This window comes from Myotis yumanensis, unplaced genomic scaffold (genome assembly GCF_028538775.1).
Source record: "Myotis yumanensis isolate MYYU_CA2020_CCGP unplaced genomic scaffold, mMyoYum1.0.hap1 SCAF_5, whole genome shotgun sequence".
NCBI lineage: Eukaryota > Metazoa > Chordata > Mammalia > Chiroptera > Vespertilionidae > Myotis > Myotis yumanensis.
Window position 1 is genome coordinate 31,570,105 of NW_027223756.1, and position 26,480 is coordinate 31,596,584.

Here is a 26,480-nt window from a genome sequence, read left to right on the forward strand (position 1 = left end):
GAACTATAACTGCCAAAATAAAGAGAAGATCAACAAATTAGATATAATCAAAATTAAAAACTTTGACCCTCAAAAGACACTGCTATGAAAGTAGAAAGATAAGACACACTGGGAGAAAATATTTGCGAAACATACGTCCAACAAAAGATCCGTGCCTAGGATGTGCGATGTAAGCATAGGTCCATTCAAAGACTCACTCATGAATGTCCATAGCAGCTTTATTTGCTGTAGCAAAAAGCTGGAAACAACCCAAATACCCATCAACAGATGAATGGATAAACCAAATGTGGTCTCTCTATTATAATGGAACACCACTCAGCAATAAAAAGAAGTAGGTTATTGATACATGTGGCAGCATGAATGAATGTCATAAGTGTGCTGAGTGAAAGAAGACAGACCAATTTTAAAAAGGAGTATATATTATATGATTCCCATTTACAAGGAAGTCTAGAGAATGCAAGCTAATCTGTGGTGACAGGAAGCCTGTCATTGGTTGTCTGGGATACCTGAGCATTCTCTAAGGCTCGATAATGGAAAATGGGTCCTTAGGGAGACAGTTAAATCAAACTCTGGTCTTCGATGCCGAAGATCCCCCTGGAAAATGGGTTTGTTTGGGAAGAGGAGTTTTTAACACAGCCATATGTTATTTTTAGTGACTTAGGTTTTAAAAAATATTCTCTTGGGTCTTCTTAAATAAAACACCCTTGTAAGGGACAGAGGGGTGGACAGAAAGTCATGCACCTGCAGAGGGGATTTGCTGCCAGTCGGGATGGCGAGGTCTGATTTATTGTTCTGTGGGCAAGAGATGGGGCGGGGGGACTTCTCTCTACAGAGCACTAGACATTGATTTTACCTCTCGGTTGCCATTGATTTTTATTTGGAGAATAGAAAATTGAAGCATTTGTTGTAAGCCTTCAGGACAAGCCATATTTTCACATTCTGCAAGTGTATTGTGAATGGGAGGAAAGGATGTCAGGATGGGACTTTCAGTATCTGAGTGTACCCTGGAAAGCCTTGTGGGGACGGTGGGAACTGACCTGTTTTTAAATAAGGAGCCAAAGTCTCCGAGGACTAGGCCTCTCTAACGGAATGGCTCTTTATCTCCACTTTCTAATTATCTGGAATAACAGCGAATTCTCCACCCCAGCCAAGAATTCAGATTCAGTGGAGGTTGGTGGTATAGTAGACCAAACTGAGCCTCTTCTGTCTTTAATGTGAACTTGAAAAAAAGAATCAAAGTGTTTGAGGTCAGAGAGAAGTACATCACAGGATGTGCCTCAAATACCAAACTCTCAGAGGATATTTGAAAGGATGATGGCTATTTCATCTTAGTTTTGTTTTACAACAGAGCACTGCCTCCCACTTTGGGAGCTTTGAATGGGCTGATTATACATACACATATCTGTCTCGGTGTGGAAGTCACATGGCCACGTGCAAGGTGGGCGATTCCTAGGTGCCTGGATGGCTTCCTGGTGCTTCACAGCTCAAGGCCTTGGTAATGACCTCAGTGTGATTGTGCCCACATCTCCTAGTGAGGTTTAATATTTTCGTAGCTCGCACCCTTTCTCCAAGGGGCTCATGCATTGCCTTGTGTTCTGCTCCCCTCTGTGACTCTTCATCTGCTGTGCTGTGAGTCCAAGTGCTAAGGAGGGTGTGGTGCTATTTCTAGGCTGTGTGTGGAGGTTCAGATTGGGGTTGGAGCCCACTTTTGAGTCAGTCGCCTTTTTAAGCAGAAAAATCATCACTGTGGTCTCTTTTACAAATACCTGCCACTGGGCACTGTGGGAAACAAAGGGAGGGCAGGTGATTCAAGAGATGCCACTTACTGACCACCCACCGTGGTAGGCACACATGGCAGGAGGGGTCTTCTGACTTTTCACAACAGTTAGGTCTGCATTATGATCCCCGTTTTTCAGATGAGGCTATTGAGGTCTTTAAAACACTCCCTGATGCACAGGACAAGTGAGGGGCAGATCTGGAACCAGAATGGAGGCATGCCACTCAGCCTCCCCGGCTTCGCAAGTCCTGGGCACCAGCTCTCACTGGCTGGGTTAGTGTTCCCTGCCCTGCTGAAGCCCTCCCCCTCCCTCTGCCCCCAGCCACCGGCCACTGGGATCCTGGTTCTAGGGGCGCCACTGCACACAGGCCCAGGCCCCTCCCATCCAGCTGCTGCTCCTTAGGGAACAGTGGGTGAGGGCCTGGGTAGTAAACCTGTTTCCTTCTTTCTGTGCCAAAGCAATAATTCTGGGTTCATTATTCCCCTTTGGGGGTGTTTTTTCTTTTTAATGCAACCATTCAAACCACATGTAGCTTAAACATAGAGTGTTTAATTACGTTAAACTGCAGCTTTATTTTTTTAAATAAGGAAGCACTATATGTATCTGCCTGTAAGGACCCAGCTGCTACTGGGGCTTCACTCAGCAGGATTTCTTAACTCCAGCAAGCCATTACTTTCTCTGTTCCTTTGTTTTTTTCTGAAATTGAGGGTATTGATTAGAGAATCTTGATGACAAGAGCAGCAGAGTGAAAAGCAATTCATAATGGAGATGGGAATAATTGTGTGGAATTTTAGTCCCTTGGAACAGGGGCAGTATGAGAGGCAGAGCCTACATTGTGAGGCAAATTTACTAGGCAAGTTTTGCAAATTCATTGAAAAATATATCAAAATCATGCCTGCCGGTAAAATTTACCAGATCCATATCTTGCCTGCCTTGTTTCTCTTTTCTTTCTTTATTTAAAAAACAAACAGACAAACAAAAACTGAGGAGGTCTCTCAGTAAGTCTAATGGCCTTCTGCCCAACTAGGCAGTTTCTGGGTGTGGCTCCTCAGGACCGAGCCTCTGCCCTCCCCAAGCCCTCTCCTGCACCCCTCCAGGCTGTCATCTCCCCCTCCCATGCTGCACTGCTGAAGAAGGCCCCCCACAGAAGGGAGTTCCCATTTCCAATGGACCCCAGAGGACTGGACCATTATCTTTTTTTGAGCCATATTCTATCTGCAGGAGATTGAGTTGTTATGGTGGAATTCCCAGAACGTACATGTGCCCAAGTGCCCAGGTGCAGGGAGCTAGAAAACCAGGTGTCTGTGGGCTGGGAATGGCTGTTTCCTGGGCCTGGTACTGACTTAGCACCCTCCCTTGATCTCTGGAAAGCACTGAGTATGGTCCCTGCTCAGTGGTTCTGCCCACGGTGACAGGGCTGCTGTTTCTCTGTTTGTAAGTGTCTTGCATATTAAGGGATGTAAGAGGCATCAGATTTCAGTGGATTAGGAAGAGGAGGTTGAGGTGGGTGTGCCAGTTTTGAAGAGATAATCACTAGGGTGATTTCCACCAGGGCTCAGGGCTGGCTGGGCAGCACACAGGTTTGAATCATTATGTTAGCACACCCATCCCTGAGCAGTAAGAAACAGTCAAGCTCAAGCCTCACTGAAGAGTGTAAGGCGCCTACACATTCTGGGAGACATCAGAGCATCCAAGGTCCAGGTGGAGCAAGGCCCATGTGCTCACGAAACACATCATCATCTTTTACTAAAGTGATCAGATTGTATTTTCCCTCTTTCACTGACTTCTGTTTTAATTTTTTGAAACCTCTCTCCTTGGCCTTTGTTATTAATAAATCTACTGTGGCCTGCTTGCGGCTCTGCCTAAACTCATTAAGATCCTAACACTCAAGGTTTCATTTTATATCAGATTAATTCAACCAATGAACCGTGAAAGGCATTCTTTATAGGTAGCAGGCACCACAGTAGGGCCCATTTGGGGCACTGACCAGGCGGGTTCTGGGGCCAGAAAATGGACTCAGGATGATTTAGATGGACATCCAAGGCTATCTTTAGAGTACTTTTGTTTTAAATGGAATGTTCTCAAACTAATGTCCTGCCTTTAATGTTCCTCCTAGAGAGAGTGGGCAAAGGGCAAGGCCTTCACACACACAGGGACAGCAGAGATGAAAGTTAATTAGTTTGGGGACCTTGGTACTTTTCCAAGGCATTCTCTTAAATGATGATGTTCGTGGGCACACACTGAAAGGGATGTGGCTCTGTAGCTGAGGAGTGAGAGGCCTCTTCTGGCTGCCTTGGCCGTAACTCTGCCTCAGCTGGAGGGGCTGGTGTGTCCTGCTGCCCATGGAAGTGCAAGACCAACCCCCCTTTACCTGAGTGGGGGGGACCTGGCTCAAGTCGCCCATGCCTATGAGGAACTCCCAAGTGGAAGGCAAAGGGCCAGGGCCCCCCTCCAGTCTGGAGCCAGAGTCCTCCTCTTGGCAGAAGCCAGGCGAGGCCATCTGTTAATACTGTGGTGATGATGAAGGACTTGGGGGCTTGAGTCCCTCCTGCCATCATTTGAGCAGGACTAGCTCTCAGAAAACAGCTCATGTGCATCGGTGATGATGAGTTAAAGGTCATTAACTCAGACTCCACTCAGTTGAAATCTGGTATTTTCTTTATTTCATAAGTATCTCTGGTGCCTTCCACTTGCCAGACGCTGGTCTGTGTTTGGAATTCTGTGATGAATGGACTAGGTCTACCCGTGTGGAGATTAAAATGTGTTGGAAAAGACAGATAAAAAGAAACTAAATATCTAATATTGTGATAAGCATTAGGCAGGATAAGAGCAGAGTGCCATAAGAGAGTCACTTTAGGTTCATTGAATGGGGAGGCCTGTAGGGGAGGTGAAAGGTGACAGGTGCCCACTAAGCAAAGGGCCAGGAGAAGTGTTCTCAGTGTAGGGAACAGCCTTTGCAAAGGCCTTGAGTCAGGGAAGAGGAAGGGACTTGGTGTCCTGAGGAAGTGAGAGGAGATGCCAGTGCTGCAGGGACACAGTGACTGAGAGGGTGTGGCTGCATGAGCTGGAGAGGGGGCGGGGCCAGGTCCTGCAGAGCCCTGAGAGTCATGGGACAGGTTTGTGTGCTGAGCCAGCTCAGCCAAGGGTTCGAAAGCCTGAGTGAGGGCGGCGAAAGGCTGAAGAAATGACAGACAATGAGAATAAGCTGGGTCTAGGTGGATCTTCCTGTGCCCGGCTGAGGCCACAGAGAGAGACCCAGACAGCAAGCTGAGCCTTTATTTTATAGCCAGAGGTAAACAAGGTAGTGGTCACCATAGTTACAATGCTCTTGTGAGTTTCACTTGCATCTCCCTCAGCCCATTAGCTACCCAGATAAGATCTAGGGAGCATCATAAGGTCAAGCCTAATTATGCTAAGAGGACTGTGCCCTCTAAGCTGGGACTTGTTTGTGGCTTTGCCAACAGGTCAGTCCGAGGCTTAACCCTATAGCCGTGCCCTACAGTTTGTCTCTCAGGCCAGTCACGGAGGGACATCTTTGTGTGGCCTAGGATGGACTGCATTTTCTTGAATAATTGTTCTTTAAGCCAAATGGCGTGCTATGTGAAAGAAGCTGGAGGGCTTTAAAAACTGCATTTTGGGATTGCAATAAGAAAAGCAGTAAGCATAGTGCTGGCACATAGTAGATGCTTAATAAAGTTAGCTTCCCATCTGAGCCTCTAGCTCCCCAAGGATCAATGAGTTGGGAGAGCAATCCCTGCTGGCCTCATGGGGTTGCTCAGGCTACATGGGCGCGAGTGTGCAAGCCCTGTTGGCTGCACTGTCCGGGGTGGTGTCGGTTGTCATGATTGATAAGTTCTTTATGGACAGAGTGCAGACTCCCCTCCTTGTTCTGCTTCTCCAGTTACTTGTAATGCCCAGATGCCCTCTGGAGTGCAAGCTAGGGTCTTGGCAAACCGTAGGGGCTCATGACATATTAGTGGATGTATGTGTCAGTAAAGTCAAGAAAGGAGCAGGAGGTGCAGGGGTGGCCGATGCACTTAATTAGGAGCTGATGGGTGAGCTGCAGCACAGAGCGACACCCCGGGTAAGGTCAGGTCGTTCACATGAGGGCCGAGGTGCATCCCATTTCCCTTTGTTTTTCTCATAGGACCTACCACATTTCTGAACACCCAGAAATGCCCAGAAAGTGCCTGTGAACTTCACAGGGAAAGTGGAGGTAACTTGTCAGTCTGGTGTGGAAGTGGCCCTGTGTTAAGGAGAGAGCGACATATCCCAGGCTCTGCCCCGACCTGGTGGCCTCGTTCTCTGGGACCTTGTCTCTCTGCCCACCCTCTCTGTGTGCTAAGTGACTGGACACATCTGAAGGTTGGCCGTCTGGGGCCACAGGCATGGCCTTGGTGGTGACAAGTTGTCATCTGTTTCCTTGACCCCTGAATCTCTCAGAGCTGAAGGTCTGTGTTGCTCAGAATGCTGCAGAATGGCCTCTACATCTGCCTTCAGCAGGGGGAAGGAAAGGGCCGCATGCCGGGCACCTCTCCTGGCCATGGGGGCAGTGTTCCACTGCTCCCCTGCAGCGCCTCTGAGACCCGCTAAATCCCCCCTCCCGCTCCCGTGCAGGAGACTTGCAGCCTCCAGATCTCTTCTCTCTGAGGCCTGACACCTTTGTCCCGTGGCCCATGGGACTGGCCCTTCCTGCCCTTCAGACTAAGACATAACAGGACTGCCTGTAGCCAGAACAGGACTGCTCAGCCAGGAGGAAGTCTGGGAGGGCAGCAGGCAGAATTCTTATGGACCCATCTTTGTCCTGGGGAGAACCCCGATACAGAGGGGCTGGGTGGTGAGCTGCCCTCCCCCTTGGAGGGGCTTCGGCTCGCAGCTGCTGTCTCCCGTAGTGAGTATACCTGAGGAAATACCTGCAAACTGGTCAGAACATGCAGAAGTGACATTTGATGTCCTTCTAATCTGCCTGTTATCCAACTTAAGCAGGTTCTCCACGTGCCTTTTTACTTCCACTTCTGTGATGGGGCAGAGTTGGTGTGTTGCTCTAACCGGCTCTGTTGCTTACGGACCTGCAGCGGTATATCCAAACACTGCTTCAGAGCAGCTCCCAGAGCCATGCCGAGTGGCCGTCTGCTGAGTGGGGGGTTGGGAAGTGGAGCAATGATCCCTGCAGGTGCTGCTGATGGGCACATACGTTGGTACAGCATTTCTGGTGCGCATTTTGGCCTCGTTGGCACCATGACTCCATTTTGGAGAATCTGTCCCACGGGAGTGAATACCGATGCACAGAAAGACTTACATGCCAGGACGTTCAGTGCACTTGACCCACGACCAAGAAGTGGGAACTCCCTCTGCAGTAGCATCCACAGGAGAACACCTGCACAGAACACAGCGAGCCTTCTGTGGAGCCCCTTGCTCGGGGCCTAGGCTTGGACTCCCAGCGCTGGGCGAGCCAGCATCTCCTGTTGAGTCAGAAGGTTTTCTGCGTGTAACTTCTACACATTGGCCCTTGGCCTGGTCCCGAAAGTTCCCCCAGTGAAGGCACAGAGGGGAGCGGGAGCTTCTCTCCTCCATACTGAGTGTAAAGGAAGCGTCCTGAGCAGGGAAGAGGCAGGAATCGATGCGGCTGCACTGCCTTCTGCACGGCTGCTGCTGAAAGGCCCAGGGTTGATGGCCTTGGGGTTGGTTTCAGCTATATCTCCTGGAATGCCGTGTCCCTGTCAGCCCTCCGCTTGTCTCTGGGCCTGTCCTGGGAGCAGCATTGTCCCAATGCGGTCTGTGTACTTCTGCTTCACGTTGCTGGCTTGTCTCCCTAAAGGGGATCGTGTGCAGCCCTCCCGGAATGGGCGCCTTGCTGCTGGTGATGAGAAAACAAATGTGGGTCTTTTTTCTCTCATACACACATCCCATAATAATTAATTGACCCCCAGCCATGCAAGCACATGTTTTCTCAGATTATAGCAGCCGAGCCCCTGGCGGAAAGGCATGTGCTGGCCCTCAGCCCCGTGTGCGCACCTGCGCTTACACACAATTAGCAGGAGGCTGTGTTAGCAAAACCCTCAGTCTTCTGGTCCTCCTGGGAAGAGGCAGGATTGTGAAGTCTCTGGAGGGAGGCCAGATGAAATTCTTAGTGTTCGGCTTGTTGATTATCATTTGCTTTTTTCCCCAATTAGCATGTCCATTGTTACAGAATTCTTTTAAGGTCTCAGGGTTACAAAGGGACTTTCTTGGGCCAGAAAACAAAGATGAACCAAGAAACCAAACAGGGATGCCAAAGATCCCTTGGTAATAGTAACAGTGTCTTTCCTGGCCTCTTTTAGGAAGTAATGGATTTTAAAACAGAGTACACTGCTTTCCATTATCCTAAGGGAATAAAGGAAGCTCCACTGTTCACTAGCATTTCCCCAATAGCTTGCTATTACACTGCTGGCTTGGCACTTTCCCTTAACAAAGCAGAATTCTAGTTGGTATGTGTGTTTTCACATGTGGCCCCGGTGGCCATGCTCATTCCACCAGCTGAACTTTGGGAGCCTCTGGTGCCATTGGCCTGATCTGTCACTCTTTTAATGGAAGGTGATTGCAAAGGACACAGAGTCTCCAACTAGTTAGTGGAATTTACATAATCACATCAGCCTGCTAATCTTCATGGGCTGGTCAGGGAACACGGAGAGCTTTGTGAGTTGAGGCTAGAAGTCAGTTTGAGTAGGATCCCTGGACATATATATCTCATTTTGTGTATAAGGAAACCTGGATTCAAGTAATGTTCAGAAATGTGTGCGACACTGAAGAGCTGGGCCTGTGGTCTGGCAAGTTCATGTTCTTGTCATTTGCCCATTGGCCACAAAGCTTTTCAATGTAAAATGGTTTAGCGCAGTGGTTCTCAACCTAAATGCCGTGACCCTTTAATACAGTTCCTCATGTTGTGGTGACGCCCAACCATAAAATTATTTTCGTTGCTACTTCATAACTGTAATTTTGCTACTGTTATGAATCGTAATGTAAATATCTGATATGCAGGATGTATTTACATTGTTCAAGACCCACAGGTTGAGAACTGCTGGAGGGGGTCCTGAAATTAATAGCAGCTCTCTTGCCATGTAGGGATTTTCTTGGATAACTTTGCCATCTATGAGAATTTCTGGTGTCTCAATATGTGAATACGAATAAAAACAGTTTAGGTAACAACAACCCTGAATAAATTCAGCCACTCAGAGTAATATGATCATATGCTTAGGAATAATTGTTCTATGTAATGTAGGTCACAGGAAGCACATTTCATGCAGCCCTACTAGCATTCTTTTGCATTCTTTACCCAATTTCTGGCACATAATAGGTACTAAATAAGTGTTTGTTGAAATACAGAGATTATCTCTAGAATCCTCACCACATTTGGATTATTTAGACCTTCTGTTTTGATAGCTTTGCTTAAATAGACCCTCAAAATATAGTTACATGGAAATTTAGTTCCAATTGTTTGATCTGACCCCTCGGTCTTCAATGAAACCTGTGAGGACTGGTTGGAGATCTCTTCTCTGGGTGGACTCCCCTCTTTCCAGCCCCCTTCCTGCACCCAGAAGCTCTTTCTTCTGTTCCAACCACTGTGGCTTCCTAAGCACTACAGGAGACACGGGGCCCGGCACACAGCTGTGTGTGGGGCAACGTGCATTTCTTTAAAAATTCTGAAAATGCATTTTTTTATTAGATTTTAAAAATTAGTCCAGCAATATATGGCCGTAAGAGAGTCAAATGATAGACACACACAGTGTCACAAAGCGGAAGTTCCCTTTCTCATAGCCTCAGTCCTGCTTCACCGAGGTTGCCTTCCATTTTGGTGTGTGTGCCTTCTTCATCCTTTCCGACTCATTACACATGCGCACACAGGGTTTCTGGAAACTCTCACCTGGCCATTGCATCCTCTCATCTGTGAAGAGTGGGTGCTTCCCCGGCTGACTTGGCCATTGCCCCACTTTGGTGAAAGGTGGTCACGAGGCTCGAGTTGAAATGAACCTTAGTCTGGAGGTTCACATTCCCATACAACAGAGATGTTCGCGCTCTTGGAATTGCATCCATACTCGGCACATGTCTTTTTGGTGGCCCCAATTCTTCCTAAAATTTTAAAAACATGCACTTGTCCTGTGGGTTTGAAGGTGCTTTAGAAACCTGGCTTGCTGATGGTTGAGAAGCGTGTCTGAGGGCTTTCTGGTCCCTTCTGATGTGTTTGAACCTTAACCTGGAACACCTCATGAGCCTCACCCTCCTGACCTGGGGCGGGTCTGATGGGGTGAAGCCACATAAAGACGCTGGCTTTCCTGTGGTTGAAATGCCGCCAAGAACCAGTGGATGAGATAATATTCCACCCTGATAACTGAGGCCAGCCTTGGGAGTGTGTCGTCTCCTATCCCCACAGGTCTGCTTTGCTCATGAAGTCTGAGGAGTAAATGAGACACTTAGTGTAAAGAGCTTAAAACAATGCCTGGCGCATTGTTAAGAGCTCAAAACGTGTTTGTTGTTATTGGTGGTAGTAATAGTACTAGTATCAGCAGAATAATTAAGTCCTCAATACAAGTTTAGCTGCTATTATCATTATTTTGTATTTCTCCTTTGAAATTCCAAGCTTCTCTAGACAATATGTCTCATCCCAGCTTTGTGCCCGGAAGCACTGAGGACACTCCTGGGAACTACATGGAGAATGGTGGCTCTTTTTCCAGATGTTCTCTAATAAACATCTGTTTGTTAGGAAAGTTGGACTCTCTTTGGACAGTATCTCGTGTCTGGGACCTTCATTTGGAAAAAGAAGGAGTCATGAGCCTATAGCTACCAGGATGGAGAATGTCTCATGTGGGAGTTTGTCTCTCATCAAAGCAGCTTTTGTAAATGACAGAGGCCATTATGCTCTTCATGTGTAATTTTATGACTTCGTATAATGACTCAAATAACCCTAACAACAGAGGAATTATAGCATCATTTTACTATTCCAATGGCTAACATGTTTTTCCTTTCAATTAACATTCATTATTTTGTCTCCAGTTCAAAAGAGCCACCATGTCAACTAAGTATCTTCCATCCTTGTTTTAGAGCAATTATTTCTGATTTTGCAAACAAATCCAATCTTGTTTTTGAATGGACAGCTTGATACTAACAGGAAATAACATGCAGATCATGCTGGCTGCCAGCAGACAACACTGTGAGTGCAGGAGAGAGTTCTTGGGTAGGTTCTCCCTGCTTCTGAGCTTAGAGAGCAGAGCAGGTCCTGGTTATGGAAGCTGGGTTTTTCCTCCTGGAAGTGGGGATGATATGAGCATTGCATGTGAGGAATCAGAGGTGTGTTTAGGGCACTTGGACTGGCATGCAGGGGTCACACAAAACAGCTGGAATGCTGCTGTTGCTATTCATGATCTGGAATCGCTCTACTCTTTCACCAGCTGTTCATATGCAGAGAAAACAGTCCCTATTTAAACTTACTCAAACATGTTAAAATGTCCAATGTATTGAGTAAAATGAAAGGCTCTTCGTCCATAAATGAAGGGGGAAAGTCAATAATTCTACTATATATACTCTTTGCAGCTCCAGCCCCACCACATCATTAAATATTGTTGAAACAGATTCATTTCATCCTGTGAGATTAATGTCAGGAAATTTGCACCTGCATATGTACTCGTTACTGGAAAAATTGCTCTGACATCTCTGTCCTGCCACCGTTTTGCTGTGGGCCCTGACTGTGGCCCTACTCTGCCCACGGCCAAGTAAAATACTGGGTCACAACTGATGTCATCAAAGACTTTCCTGATGGGAAGAGGTAGGCTGTGGGACTTGCCCTGGTGGGTGAGGGTAGGATCTCTGAATGAGGAGCGGCAGGGTCCAGTGGAAACAAGAGCAGGAAACACTGCTGTGTGGGCTTGAAGGTTAATGTTGACAAGTCCAGGAACGAGGACAGGAGCACCTTGGGGAGAGCAGTCATGATCTGGTCAGTCTTGCTTGTCGCTGTTGCCATCTTATTAGCGTGTGTGGGGTCCAGTCTGCTGCCAGAGACACGTTGCTTTTGTAAATAAAATGAATACAAATGCATTTATTTGCATACTATACTTTGTAAGATTCCTCTGTGTGGTGTTCCAGAGAACAGTGTTAGAACAAAGTAAGTCTTTAAATTGATAATATCAACATGTTATTCTGTGCAATGCTGTTAACTTGCTAGAAAATCCAAATGTCACATTATTTGAGTACGATCCAATAATGCTTGCTGATAATCTCACTCTAGGCTACGTTTCTTTATAAGTACTTCTAAACTTAATATTTGTTATAAAAACATACATAAAAGGTTGCGAAGAATGTAGAAAAACTTATCATTTCAGTAATTCTTTGGAGTTCCTGGGAATCCAGATTTCTTATTCTGGAATCCAAAACAATTAGTACCTGTTGGCAGTTTGGAACCTGCAGCTTTGGAGGCAGCCTGACGTCCAGAGTGTAGGGGAGGCTCCGTCAGCCCTGGGATGCACGGGGGAGCCCCTCCACCACTTCTCAGTTGCCTTTAGAAACTTTGCTAATTGTTGTTTTAAGTCTGAATTAGGATTTCTGGAAACAAGAGCCTGTTGAATTCTTGTTACTTAGCACAACATGCTATTTTTGCCCTCTAGTCAGTGCTAATGATTTGCAGAAATGAAAGGAGAAGTTCTAAAGTTCAAATGAATAAATTCACTTATTTCACTGAGCAAAGCCATGTGTCTCAAGGGCCAATCTTGTTTCCAAGTACCAGGAGCACAAAAATGATTACGGCCCAGTTGCTACGGCCCTTGAGAAGTGCACAGTATATTGATGTAAATAGACATGAAAAGAAATGCTTTGTGCTGTAGTGAATGTCACAGTTGGGTCTGAACGTGGTGCACTGTTGAACAAATAATGTCATGGTTAATTCTACTTGGGATAAGGCTCACGGGATCAGGAGAGAGTGTGTTGGAAGACAGTCAATTTGAAACTAGAACAAGGGACAGGCTTTGCTATGCAGATAGAGAGCATTTGCCGAGTTATATAGACTTGAATTTGCATGGCACATGTAAGAGACATATAAGTGGTTGATATTTCACTCTTCATTGACTCAAGTGTGCATTTGTTTGTGTGTGTGTGTGTGTGTGTGTGTGTGTGTGTGTTGGAGAACAAGGCAGAGCATTCAATGACCCTATGAAAGTGGGATCAGTCAGTTTAACACCAAAATTAGGAGCTTAGCCTATGACCAAGGAGCTGGGGAGAAGATGGAGGTTTTGAGCGTGGGAGTCACATTAGCAGATTTGTATTTCAAAATCATCACTCTGCTTCAAAATCATAAATGCTGGTTATTTTGGTAGACTTAAAAAAGAAAGATTGAGAATAAGCAGCTGAGCCAAAGAGAATAAGAAATGCCGGTGATCGCTGATGGTCTTCTCTCCATCTTGAGGAGCTTGTAGGTTGGGATTTCCTGTGCAGTGCTGTCAGCAGGTGGGAGGTGTGGCTGCTCCCAGCACCAGCCAGGCTGGGGTGGAGTTAGGGCTCCATGGCCGATGGAAAGGATGGCGGAACCTTCCTCCCAGACCAAATTGTTTGTGTCACCCCCACTGATGAATGTCTGTGACATTGGGAATAGCAATCCCATCAAGATACTTTTATTGGATTTCACTCTTCATTGACTCAAGAAGTGAAATATCTTAGAGTCAGAAGGCTGAGTCCCTTGCCTCAACTGGGTTGCTTATTTTTTATGGCTCACACTGAATTGTAGAGATTGGAATATATACATAATAACCAGGGAAGTTGTACTTCATGGACTCACGTGTACTTGTATATAACCTTACATAACTTGGCCTCTGGACAGAGACCACAGGTTTGGTTGCCATCTCTGCTAGGGTTCTAGTGAGGTAAGGAACACCTGGATTTGCCCCACGAGATCAGGTGTGCTTGTTTTATTAAAACTGGGCAAATTCCGAATGCCTTGGCCTTTATACTTCTAGTCCTCAAGGCATCATAGGAGGTTGTCAAGCATGATTCCTCCTGGCATAGTCCACAAACACTTGACCTTGGATATGGGAGCTTGTTGCTCTGCTGGTGTAGTGCTGGGACAGTGTTTCACCAAAAAGCTTACTTATAAAATGGAGCCCTGGTGATGAAAGTACAGATGCCAAAATAGGGAGTTAACAGTCTCACAGGGCCTTGACCAGTGTGGCTCAGTTGGTTGGAATTTGTCCTGTGCACTGAAAGATTGCTGGTTCGATTCCTGCATAGGGCACATGCCCAGGCTGTGGGCTTGATCCCTGGTGGGGAGCATGTAGGAGGCAGCAGATCGATGTTTCACTCTTTCACTCTCACATCTCTCTCTCTCTCTCTCTCTCTCTCTCTCTCTCTCTCTCTCTCTCTCCCTCTCTCCCTAAAAATCACTTTTAAAATCTTAAAAGAAAAACAGTCCCAGAGGAGCACAGTCATTTCCAGGATACCTTCAGTCTGACAAATATCTAGGAAGTAACTTTGCCGTATTTCTGTGTGACACCAGGCAAGTCACTCCCCAGCTATGTCTCTGATTCCTCAGGTATAAAATACAGTTGCTGCACTGGATTAGTTTTAAGGTATTTTCTGGTCCCAACAGGCTGTGATTTGGTCATTAACTGCTGAGTAGCCACGCAGGGTCAGCACTCAGGGACCCACCCACTCACCCAACAGGGATATATTGAGTATCCAGGATGTACCAGGCCCACTAGTAAGCACTGGCCAGTAAACTTAATGGTGAGGTTCAGGTCCAGAGACAGGGATGACCTGTCATTAACTGGTGATTAATAGCTGGTTCCATCTTTTCCTCTAAGCTATTAGCTCAGTGTTCACTTCTCTCTCTACTGCCTTTGGCTAAGCTCCTTCAGGCGTCTTTCCTCTGGGGCATCATTGCACGTGGCTATGTCTGCTCCAGCAAAGCTGCCCACTCTTTGGACTTTATAGCCCCTTCCTGGGAGTTCATAACAAGAATTGCTTCAGCTGTGGACTTGTAGCTCAGGACCGACCCAGGAGAGGGCTGCTAGACGCCACAACTTCTGCCTGTATTTCTGATTCATTATCCACGTCAGACAATCTGCTGTGAGAATGATGACAAATGTGTGGTGTTCTGCCGAGGGAATCATGTCCTCTAAGATTAACCCATGCTGACAGCCTGCTTGGCTGCTGCTCGGAGTCCCATCACCCATCCTGCCTTCTTCAGTGTCCAGAACAAACCTTAAAGTCTATATAGTGTTTGGCAAAGGATAATAGGAAACCTCACATCCATCTAGAAATGCAAATAATAGATGTATTTATTTCAGACAGAGAGGCCAGGACAAGGTGGGCTGCTGCTATGGGAGCTGAGAGGCATTGGAGAGAGGAACACTACTAGTATACAAACATGTAGGTGACTCCAGAGAATTTTCAAGCTAGTAATCCAGGCGGGACTGAGATGGGCTAAAGAAGAGATCATTCCTGGACACTCGGAAGTTGTGTGACTGTCATCACAGGCCTAGCCACCGGGCAAGGCTCTCTCCCAATTTGGGCTTCAGTTTCCCCCATTAATGAAACGAGTGAGCTGGATTAGGTGGTCTCAGAGGGCCCTTGTAGGACTTCCTTTTCCAGTTCATTGGTCAGAAGGTTCAGCCTTATGGTCCCTAGGATTGTGCTATGGGTACAAGATCATCTGCCTGGATGTCAAGTCCAAAGGTAGTTCCCCTAACAGACATTCCTCTTCTTACTGTCCTCCACCCTAAATCACTAAGGTGGGTTTGAGATAAGAACCAAGTTGGTGTGTGCTCTTCCTCAGTCACTTTTGTTTTTTTATCTGGAAAAGGGTAGGTTACCTTAGATGCCAAACCCTAATTCCTGAGGAGCTGAACATTCATTACGTACTTAGTGGAAAAGGTATCCTTCCTGTGCTCCATGAGTTCTTCGGGGGAATTAAATGCCACTCCAAGCCTTGGAATTAAATCTCGTTTCTATGGTGATGGTAATTGCATCCTCTGTGCCCCCATCTATTGAGGCAAATAATAATTATAGCAATGGCTGCCATTTTTATTGCTTCCTATTTTCCAGGCATTATATGGAGTACTTTACACACCACAGCTCATTCAGCCCTCATACCATCTGCTAGAAGTACATTCTATTGCCCCATTTTATAGATGAGGAAACTGAGGTTTACAGGGTTAACAATCCCGCCAAGATCACACTGGCAGAGCTGAGATTTAAACTTGTGTTTTCTAACTCCAGAGCCCAGGCATTAACAGTCATCCAGGACTATCAGTGCAAAGCACTTCAAGGGCACAGTCATAGCCTGACAGTCCACAGACACTTGTCCTCTACCCAGAACACAGGCCCACAGTGATGAGAGTCACTCCTAGCAGTTTGCTGGGAGAGCAGCTTCAAGTAAGAGAACAAGGGTGGCAGTTCCTGCAGCCTTTTTTCCAGTCGTCTGTGATAAGGGATGGGGTTCTTTCCATGGACACAAGCCATCCTACTAGCACCATGTATCATTATGATAAAGGTGAGGATGCGGAGACTGGAACTGGCATGAAAGACTAGAATTCTGCTTATTTTTATAGTTGAAAGTGACATCATCCCAGTGCCTCTATCAAATGGCAAATTGGAAGCTGAACTGAAATTGCTTAAAAATGTATCCAGAGATGGTTTCCCCAGCTGTGAGGAAGTCACTGGTTGTCTTTGGAGATGCATTTCTAGCGGAGATGCTTGCTGAGTCATCCCACTCAAATGCTTCTGGTCAGCCCCGGAGAACGCCAAGGCTTTGGGTGCTGTTTCCAGGCACCTGTGATACCCCCTGCACTGGGGGCTGGTGAGCCAATGGAACCACACTCCTTCCTTGTTCTTTGCGATGTATTGCGAGTGTCTTTTCACATCAGGAAGTGATGTTTTATAACATTTTAATGGTCACATCACCTTCCCGGTCCATCTGGTGGGTTGAACCTGGGCTTTTGGATCAGTCTCCTGGCCCCACCAGTGAGTTGGAAGAAATGGAAGTGCTGGCTGCTTGACCAGCCCTTTTAGTTATTTGGCCTTTATCCAGGGACTTGAGGGAGAGAGCCATGGTTATGGGAGCTTGCATTTACTTATCTCCTCTTTTTGTCCATCCTCAGGCAAAAGAAGGGAAACGTGGCCCACAAACACTGGGCGGGACCTTCGAATCTGGTGAAGTGCAAGCCCTGCCCCGTGGCACAGTCGGCCATGGTCTGCGGCTCTGATGGCCACACCTACACGTCCAAGGTCAGTCACCTTTGTCTCTTTTGTTGTGAGAAATACTCCATGTCTGCTGGTTCTGACAGGTCTCCGTGCCCAGACTGGCCCCGTGAAGCTCCGTGCAATGTGGGGCCCTGTCCTTTAGAGGTTGCCCCATGAACAGACTGTCAAAGAGACAAGTAAGATAGAAATGTTACCTCCTATGTCCTGGCGGGGGCGGTAGGTGGGGGGGTGTCAAGGGCCAAGGGGAGGGGAATTCTGAGAGTGGATGTGATCCTGAGGTTAATCCAGGGGAGCTTCCTGGAGAAGGTGAGAGAGCAAGCTGTGCCAAAGATACAAGTCATGCAGCTCGGCTGGTGAGAGCAAAGGCATAAGGGCGGCCCGGGATGCTGCCCAAAGGACAGCATGGTGATGGGAGGAGTGTCACGGTGACGGGAGGACTCTGACGTCAGCACACACTTCTGCTGTGTCTCTTGCACATCTAGATGGCATCCAGCCCTGCACCAGGCCCCGGGGCTCCGGCCACTGTTCCTTTCTCAGAACCTCAGGGACTTGCAGTCTAATGGGGAGGCAAGTGTGGTGATAGGTCATTGCCACTCAGACCTATGGAAACAAAGGTGGTTTCATAGAAAAGGGAACTGGGGATCCAGTGGGTCTATCTGTTCTTCTGGGAAGGACGGGGAAAGTCTCACAGATGAGGGGCATTTCATTTGGGCTCCAGCAATAGGCCCTCTGAACAGCAGGGAAAGGGGTGTTATCAGGAAAAAGGAGGAAGGAAGCAAAGCTTCCTTCTCAGACTTCAGCCTCTCTCCTTGGGGTAAAGTGGTCCGTTTGTATGGGGAATGGGTAATCTCACTGGGATAGTGAGTTAAAGAAAAGGAAACCACAGAATGGACAAGAGTTTGCCTATTTGTTCTGGTATTCAACCAACATAAGTCAGCACCGCCTTAGTGCCCGACACCGAGCGAGGCAGGAGGCGTTGGTGTGTGGCTGTCTCTAGCCCCAGCCTCACCACTGTTCTCTCTCCTCCTGTTTTCCTGTGTGAGGCTCCCTTGCAGAATAGAGTCTAGGGCTAGGAAGAGTTGCTACAGGAGACACCCTGGTCACTTACGGCCACACCACCATGAGGTCCTTGGGCTCAGGGATGCAGGCCATTCTGCAGGCCTTCTGTCCTGACCCACCGCACAACAGCTAACAGCATCTATTCTCTGTGACCCCATCCCCATCCCAACCCTGGTGCACCCTCCTGCCTGCTGCCCTCACAGGCTTATTTGGGTTATTTCCAGGCTGAGCCATGCTTTCCTACTGATTTTGTATTGCACAGGTCAATATTTTCATTCATTTAACAAAACAGGCATCTTTTGAAGGGATGTATCCTTGTACCCACCTGTGTAATCTGCTTTAGGACCCTACCCCCCTCCCCCACACACACACACACATACACCTTCCCCCACTCTCCCTGACCCCTGATAGAATCAAAATTTGAAAGTTTGTAAAAATGGGGCTTGCTTCTGACCACGTGGTGCCTTCTGGAATAGTTGACTTACAAGGGGCATTGACGGGATTTCTGGGGGCATTGATGCATCAGTTCTGTCACCCACTCCAAAGACAGCTCAGGCCACCATCGTCTCTCACCTGCAGCCCAGCTCCCAGGTGTGCACAGCCTCCTGGGGCCGCTGCTGAAGTGCAGTGGCGATGTGGTGGGGCTGGCATTCGGCCTGAGAGCCTGCATTTCTAACAGACTCTAGGCGATGTCCATGCTGCCGATCCAGGAACTCCCCTGGGTAGGGAGGACTTCGGTTTTCACAGGTGCCTGCTATTAAATCTGTTTGTCTCTAGTTTGCCCTTCCCCTGCCCCCAAAGTCCATTTCCACATGATCGAAGGGGCTGTGTAATTCCGTAATAAATGTCTGTCATGTGTCTCCCCCGCTTAAAATGCTTTGATGGCTTTCCTCTTGCTGCTAGAACTAAGCAGACCCTTTGTCGTTACTAACAAAGCCCTCGAGCCTGTGGCCTTTCTATTCCATAATCACTTACCATAGAAAAGCCCTTCCTTCATTTGTTCAGTAGTGAGCACTTAGAATTGTTCTGGGCACTGTGCAGACCATGGTGAGGAGCGGTGGGAAACAGACAGGCACCGTCGCAGGTTATAGTCTGGTAGAGGAGACACAAAAGATAAGTCAGCAAACAAGCAAATGTGTAATTTCAAATTTTGGTTAGAATTGAAAAGGAAATGAGCATGGTGCTGAGAGTGAGAGCAAGAGAGGCCTGCGTTATAGGGGATGGCAAGGGAAGGCCTCTCTGAGGGGGTGTCCTTAAAACCGGGGTGAGAGGGGTTAGAACAGGGGTGGGCAAACTTTTTGACTCGAGGGCCACAATGGGTTCTTAAACTGGACCAGAGGGCCGGAACAAAAGCATGGACGGAGTGTTTGTGTGAACTAATATAAATTCAAAGTAAACATCATTACATAAAAGGGTACGGTCTTTTTTTTTTTTTTTAGTTTTATTCATTTCAAACCGGCGGGATCCGGCCCGCGGGCCGTAGTTTGCCCACGGCTGGGTTAGAATGTTCCAGATAGAGAAATAGCATAACTGAAAGCTCTCAGGCAGGATGATGTGCTTGAAGAACTGAGAGGATGCCCGCGTGACTAACGGTGAGGGGAGAGGCACATGAGGTGAGGGTGGACAGGGAAGAGACATTTCGCCAAAGCTGAAAGGTGAGCAGACAGTTGAGTAATGCCAGGCTCCTGGAACACTTGTTACTGTAAGTGCCTTCTTGTCCATGTCTGCCTTAAGAACACGAGATCCTAGAGGGAGACACCATGTCAATTACCACCTTAACCAGACACAGGACACACAGCACATAGTGGGTGCTTCACAAGACACAGCACACAGTGGGTGCTTAATAAGATCATGGACAAGACTGGACCACCAGGGACACTAGTTGAGAAGGAAAAGAGAGATTCTGGTCTGTGCAACCCATCAGGGATTTGAGTGAACGGGCTGATGAGAGCTTAGCGATTGAGAAAAACAAGTCATCCCCACCAAGGGGCCAAGTTGCTTAGCTAAACACCGAGCCTGGGGTTTGGGCAGAGAGTCAGAGGCTCCTTGCAGTGGTTCTGGCTGTGAAGATCCAGCATGTGCTGCTCAAATTATTCCCTCCAGCTCCGGAGTAAACTGATCCTCGAGCCTGTGACTGGGGACGAGCCATGAAATGTCAGTGAGTGATGAGGGCTGTTTGGGCAAGCGGCATGTCGCGCATCAGGCCCCAGCAAAATCCTGCCCGCTCGCTTGTCCCTCGTTCACAGAAGGAGCTTAGAATGCCAGCGCCCCACGGCCCCTGAGCTACAAGGAGCAGTGGTAACCCATCGACTTGGCTTCAAATGCTGTCAGTTGCCCAGGGAATGTCTTTGGAAAGGCTCGCTGGTCAGGGCTGGAAAGTGGGCTTTTTGTGTTAGAGAGGCTGCCTGTTTACAGATACTGTTAAATGGCTTGTGTAAGAGGCAGGTCAGGATGTGAAAGAGTCCTTTGCAGTGACTCCTGAATCTTCAGAAGAGGAGTGGCTCCCAGACACCACTGGGCAGAGCCCTTGAAGGCCCTCCCTGCATAGCCTGCTGTTCCTCTAGTGTCCTTGAATTCCTACACCAGCCTGAGTCCTCACATTCCAAGACCTGCTCACCGTCTGTTCCTGGAGCAAAAGAAGAGACCTAAAGCCCTCTCACCAGAAACTGCAGTGTTCTTCTCCCCATTCTCCATATGGGTACACTGAGGCCCAAAGAGCCAAAGACAGTGGCAGGGTTTGTCACCCATATCTCCTGTGTAGATCTCACTCACTCCTGTTTGAAGTTCAAAAGCGGGGGAGGGTGGTGGAGGGAAGGCATTGCAGTGGAAAATGCTGTAGGTGTTGGGTTTTGGCATTAGTCTCCTAGTTTCTGTCTTTTATGAACTTCTAGAAGGTTGGCATTCTCTTTTACCTAAAGTAATGAATCAAGTGCGACTTGATCAAAAGGCATCCACTGACGGCTAAAGACCTCGGAAGCCCGGGACAGTTCTCACTCCCATGGCACTCAATGTGGCTTCCTTCCAAGGGGCAGTGTTTCCGTCTGCTTGGGTTTCTCATTCGGTGGTTTCGTTATTGCCCCTAAATCCATGTCCACTTAGTTATGGAAGTTTAAGGGGACATTTTAATCTCACAGACAAAGCTTTTGAGGACCACCAGTCAGTGGTCAGTTAAAAGTGTAAATGAGTTAACTATCACTGAACAAGCACCTTTCCATCCTCAAGCGGTTAGAGCCTTTTCTGTGTCAGTGGGGTCAGGAGGCAAAGGACAGATGAGACCATGATGCGTGGCGATTGGATATTATGTCAGATTCACAAGAGTTAGTGTTGGCAGAAGTGTATTGCAGCCCAGTCCCATCAGCAAGGACCTGGCGCCTGTAATAAATGATCACAGCTCCCGGACGGCGTGTTTGCCCTTTCACAGATGGTCCAGAGGCCGCGGGAGCACCGTCAGGAGCAGGAAGGAGCCTGAGCCCCAGCTCTGTCCTTGATGCCACTGTTTGTCCCTGGGTCTCATCAAACTAGTTTTCCTTCTGCTCCTAGAACTGGGGGATGCGTTTAGGACCCTCTGTCGGTGCCAGGGTTCTTCCAGGGCCGGCGCCGGCCACACTCAGAGCCCCGTGACTCCCCCAGGATGAGAGGTAAAGTGGATCAGAACGCACAGTCCTGAGATGAAGAAGTATAAGATGTTACATGGCAATAAATGTTTATTGAGACTCTATAAAGTATAACCCATAAAAGATAAGGAACAGAAACCCCCCGCTGGGAATAGAGAAGTGGGAGGCCGGTGTCGCAGCCGCCTGAGAATGTGACAGAGATGCTGCCCCTTGGCGTTGATTCCAGGCAGTAAGGATCAGTCTAGTCATTTAACTGCCCCTGATGCCACATTCTCCTGCCAGGAAAAATGAAGTAGGTAGTCCAGACGCTCAGTACATGGTGGTAGAGTCTGCCTTACTCTGCGTCATGCATTGCACTGAGTACAGAGGAGGTCACAAGGGGCAAAAGAGAGAAAGTCCCCATTTTCATGGAACTTAGAGGGAAGGTGGACAAGTTGAAAGGCAATCTCTTTTCATTAGAATAGGGGCACTTGGGGTGCTGCAGGACACAGAGCAGGGCCCCCTCAACTCCGTGATGGTGTGAGTGGTCTTAGAGGAAGTGATGATTCAGTCAAGATCTTAAGGCTAGAAGGAGTCAACCAGAGTAAGAGTTGGGCAGAGGCTGGGGCAACTCATTCATCCCAGGGAAGAGGGGGCTGATGAGATGAAAGGAAGCATGGTGCCTTGAGGGAACCATGACAGTGTCATTGTGGTGGGGTCATGTATGAATTGGGGGCAGGTGGTTGACTAGCTGCAGAAATGAGGCTAGAAAAAAAATCAGGGTCCCTTTCTACAGGAAAGCCACATGAGGAGTTGGACTTGACACTAAGAGCTTCAGGGATGCTATTAGGCATTTATATTTTTTAATGGACCTACACTGACTGCATGATGGTCGAGGTTGGGAGCAGGACTGGAGGCAGGGTGACTGTGAGGAGCCTGTGGGAGTGTGGGGGGCAGGCTTGGATTTGCATCATGTTTGCAGAGACGGATTGAAAACAGTCTAAAGAGGCACTCAGGAAATGGGAGCTGATCATGGTGGCTGAATTTAAATATAGAAAGTTATGTCATCTCTGAGCTCAGCAGAAGGGCTTCTTCGCCGTCCCAGTCCTGGTGGGACTTGCGAATCCGCCTGCCGACAGCTTGTGGCCTCCGTGGGAACCAGCTGGGACCTGTCATCTGGGAACGCCTTTCCTTTCTCTCCCATTATCCACACGGAAAGATGGAAGCTATGGGGTCCTGGCTGCCAACTCCTAATTTTGCCAGTAAGCAGTGGAAGTTGCTGCTGCTGACTAGAATCTGGCCAGCCCAGACTTCAGGTGGGCAACCTTAGCCTTCTCTCTCCAGAGGGAAAGCTGTTCTAGAAAGTGTGAGCGGATCAGGAGAGGCGCTGGGGTCCTGGATGCTCAGAGGGAGCAGGGGGTGGAGGGTCCCCGCTGCTCCAGCCCTGGCCCCACTGGTCTCTAACTGCCAGGTCTCTTTCAATAGGACTTCATTGCCTTCTCTCCATCTGCACCCATCCGACCACAGCTCAGGTGTGAGGTCCAGGACTGATCATTTTCCACCCAGAAGCCTGGGGTGCCCAGCCCGACTTCTGAAGAAGGGGCTCTCAGAGGACAGCTGCAGCCCTGAGAACCAGCTCTGTTCTCAGGCATTAGCCTGGCTGTTGGTAATTGGAAAACAAGTAGGCAAATACCCATCTTCTCTCGCCCCTCCCCACAACATTTACTTCCTTAATCGCCGTTAAACAATTAGCAAATGGCTCATTTGAGTCTAGACGCAGAGGAGAGATGCAGTTAAGAACTGCTGTGGAGGAAAATGCTCTTCTGCGCCTGCATGCATCGGGCAGGGGGGTGGGGAGGGGCTCACTCTACAGGGCTGGCATTTCTTTCGACATATTGTCGCTGCAAATTATATTATTTTCAGAGTCATCTTAATAGTTTCCAACAATTGCTACCAAGTAAAGGTCATGTTTGAAGTTCTTGGCAAACGGAGTCTCTGTTGGCCGCATTTCCCACGAGCAGGCTCTGCTGGTTAGAGCGAGTCCAGGACATGGATTTGTAAGATGTCTCGAGATAGCTTCCAGCTCTGATGATTTCTCCATCCCCCCGCACCCAGACTTTCGGGGCGCTGTGACTGTGACAGGCGTGGGAGGGCTCTATGTGTGGCTGCTCTTTGCTTTTCTTAGTAGAGTTGAGGCTGTCAGTATTTCTAGAGATATTTGTAGACAGCTCTGCCTCCCTAGAACCTGCTGGGTGAGAATTGTCTCCACTTGCAAATGGCTCATGGGTGACGGCATGGCTTAGGGAAGCAGGAAATGAAGTGACTGGAAAGTGTAGGTGGGAGGCTTGCATTTTGCACATGTGCCCAGGACAGTGTGGCACAGTACTGGCAATAGTAACCACCCAGGATTGAGAGGACTAGCAGCGATTAGGGAAGTCACTGGGTGCTCCCATCTGGGCAGTCCTGTAGGGACAGGAAGTAGCAAAAGTCCCAATGCATCCCTGTGCTCTCAGGCAGTAGGAGAATGGCGTCCTGTGTCCACAGAGCACATGGAGGGAGGAGTCAGGTAGTAGATTTCATTCTTTTGATTTTCTGTTTTTTAGAAAAAGCCAACAAAAGAGGTGTTAGAACTTTGGGGAAATACTCAGTGTCATCTAACCAACTCTAAGCACTTTTGTCTTATACATTAAACAGTTTGGGATTTGAGGACAAATACCCCATGGCCGATGCCCCAACCTTGCCCTTTCCCCTGAGGACTTGTTCATTTTCAACCTCCTTTCCTCAGCCTGGGGTAGCCAAATATCATCCAATAATGAGAGCTAGTATTCATACTATGAAAACCCTCAACTATTAGTTTCAACAGAGTTATTACTCTAGTTTTATTATTATCCTTTTATTCTTCTTTACAGGGTTTTTCGAAAAAACAGGTATAAATAATATTTAAAATATTAATTGTGTATTAATATAGGTCTGTTTGCTATAACAAAAACCCAAATGAAACAGAGTCTTAAATAAGATAAAGTTTTATTTATCTCTCATGTAAATATTCCAAAGACAAGCAGCCCGGAGCAGATACACTACCTGTAGACTGTCAGTGACCAGGATCCTTTTAGCTTCTATCACTCTCAGCAATTGGAATCGTGGAGCTTCTGTGTCTGGGTCCAAAATGGCTGTTGTTCTCCACCAGCAGGAGGGAAGGAAGAGAGGGAGGGAGGGAGGAAGAAGGCACTGTCCAGAAGTCACCATTGGCACTTCGGCTCACATCTTATTGAGTATAACTTAGTCACAAGGCTACCCCAAGCTGCAAGGGAAGCTGGAAAATGTAGTTTTTATACTGGGAACCTATATGCCCAGCAAAATCTGAGAGTTATATTATTAAAGGAAGGATAGAGTGGATATTGGGGATATTTAGCAGTTCCCACCATAATAGTATTTTAAATGGTAACAACAGCAATCACAAAACAACAATACTTAATTACTGAACACACATTAGGTACTATGACAGTGTGCTAAGTGTCAAGTGCATTTTATTTCCTCTGTTCCATCTAATTCTCACAACAAAACTATGAGGTAGGTCTGTCATTAGTCCTCACTAAAGATGAGAAAACTGAAGATACAGAACCCTTCCAAGGTCAGTGCCGCTTGTGAATAGCAGAACAGCTGCTTGAACCGGGTCTGTCTGACTTAGAATCACAGCCTCGCCTTCCATGAGTGAAAAGCCGTCTGAAGAGGAATGTAGCCTGCCAGCTGTGTCATCGGGATGCTTTTGATTTCAAGTGACAGAAATATAACCCAAACTTAGCTGCATCCCAAAGCGAAGATTTACTGGCACATAAAGCTGGAAAGCACACTGGGGAAGGCAGGCCTCCAGGAAAGAAGGGGACATTCAGTGTTGACAACACTCCATTTCTTCTGTCTCTGTCTCTGCTTGGTGCGTGCCTTCATTCTGCAAAGAGGCCTTCTCCCCGTGGCGGAGAATATGGATTTTGACAGCCTCACATTCATGTGCTCCTAACCTAGAAACTCCAAAGAGATTTGCCAGGGTCTGTGTTTCAATGCCAGGAATAGATTCCAATGGTCTCTTTTTGAATCATGTGTTAATCCTGTAATCAAAGACCATGGTCACATGACCCTCTTAACCCTTATCCCTCACTGTGATTCAGGGTAGTGTTTTTTTACCAGGTAAGAGGAAGGGACCTGACTGGTTTGGCTCAGTGGATAGAGCGTCAGCCTGTGGACTCAAGGGTTCGATTCCAGTCAAGGGCATGTACCTTGGTTGCGGACACATCCCCAGTGGGGAGTGTGCAGGAGGCAGCTGATCGATGTTTCTCTCTCATCGATGTTTCTAACTCCCTATCCCTCTCCCTTCCTCTCTGTAAAAAATCAATAAAATATATTTTTTTTTAAAAAAAAAGAGGGAGGGAAAGAGTATTTACTGGATGGAGGAGAATTTTAAAAGTGGTGAAGTACATAATCACCTAAAACATAAAATACTGTCGATTAGCCTCATGGAAGGCTCTAAGGCAGCGGTTCTAAACCTGTGGGTCTCGACCCCATTGGCGGTCACACGACCCTTTCACAGGGGTCGCCTAAGACCATCCTGCATATCAGATATTTACATTACGATTCATAACAGTAGCAACATTACAGTTATGAAGTAGCAACGAAAATAATTTTATGGTTGGGTCACAACATGAGGAACTGTATTTAAAGGGCCAGAAGGTTGAGAACCACTGCTAAGGCAAATGACACCGCCTTGGACCTGGAAAACTGTGTAAGGCATGCTGTTTCTCAGAATGACAGGCACAGAGGGACATGTATGACCAGTCTGCAG

At 47.6% G+C, this 26,480-nt stretch overlaps 1 protein-coding gene across 1 annotated transcript in view; it reads left to right on the plus strand.

The window, feature by feature from the left end:
- SPOCK1 (SPARC (osteonectin), cwcv and kazal like domains proteoglycan 1) overlaps positions 1-26,480 on the plus strand; it is a 470,635-nt gene that overhangs the window by 338,060 nt on the left and 106,095 nt on the right. Inside the window, exon 5 of the mRNA XM_070414948.1 lies at positions 16,892-17,018. Coding sequence (XP_070271049.1) covers positions 16,892-17,018 — 127 coding nt within the window. The remainder of the gene's footprint in view (positions 1-16,891; positions 17,019-26,480) is intronic.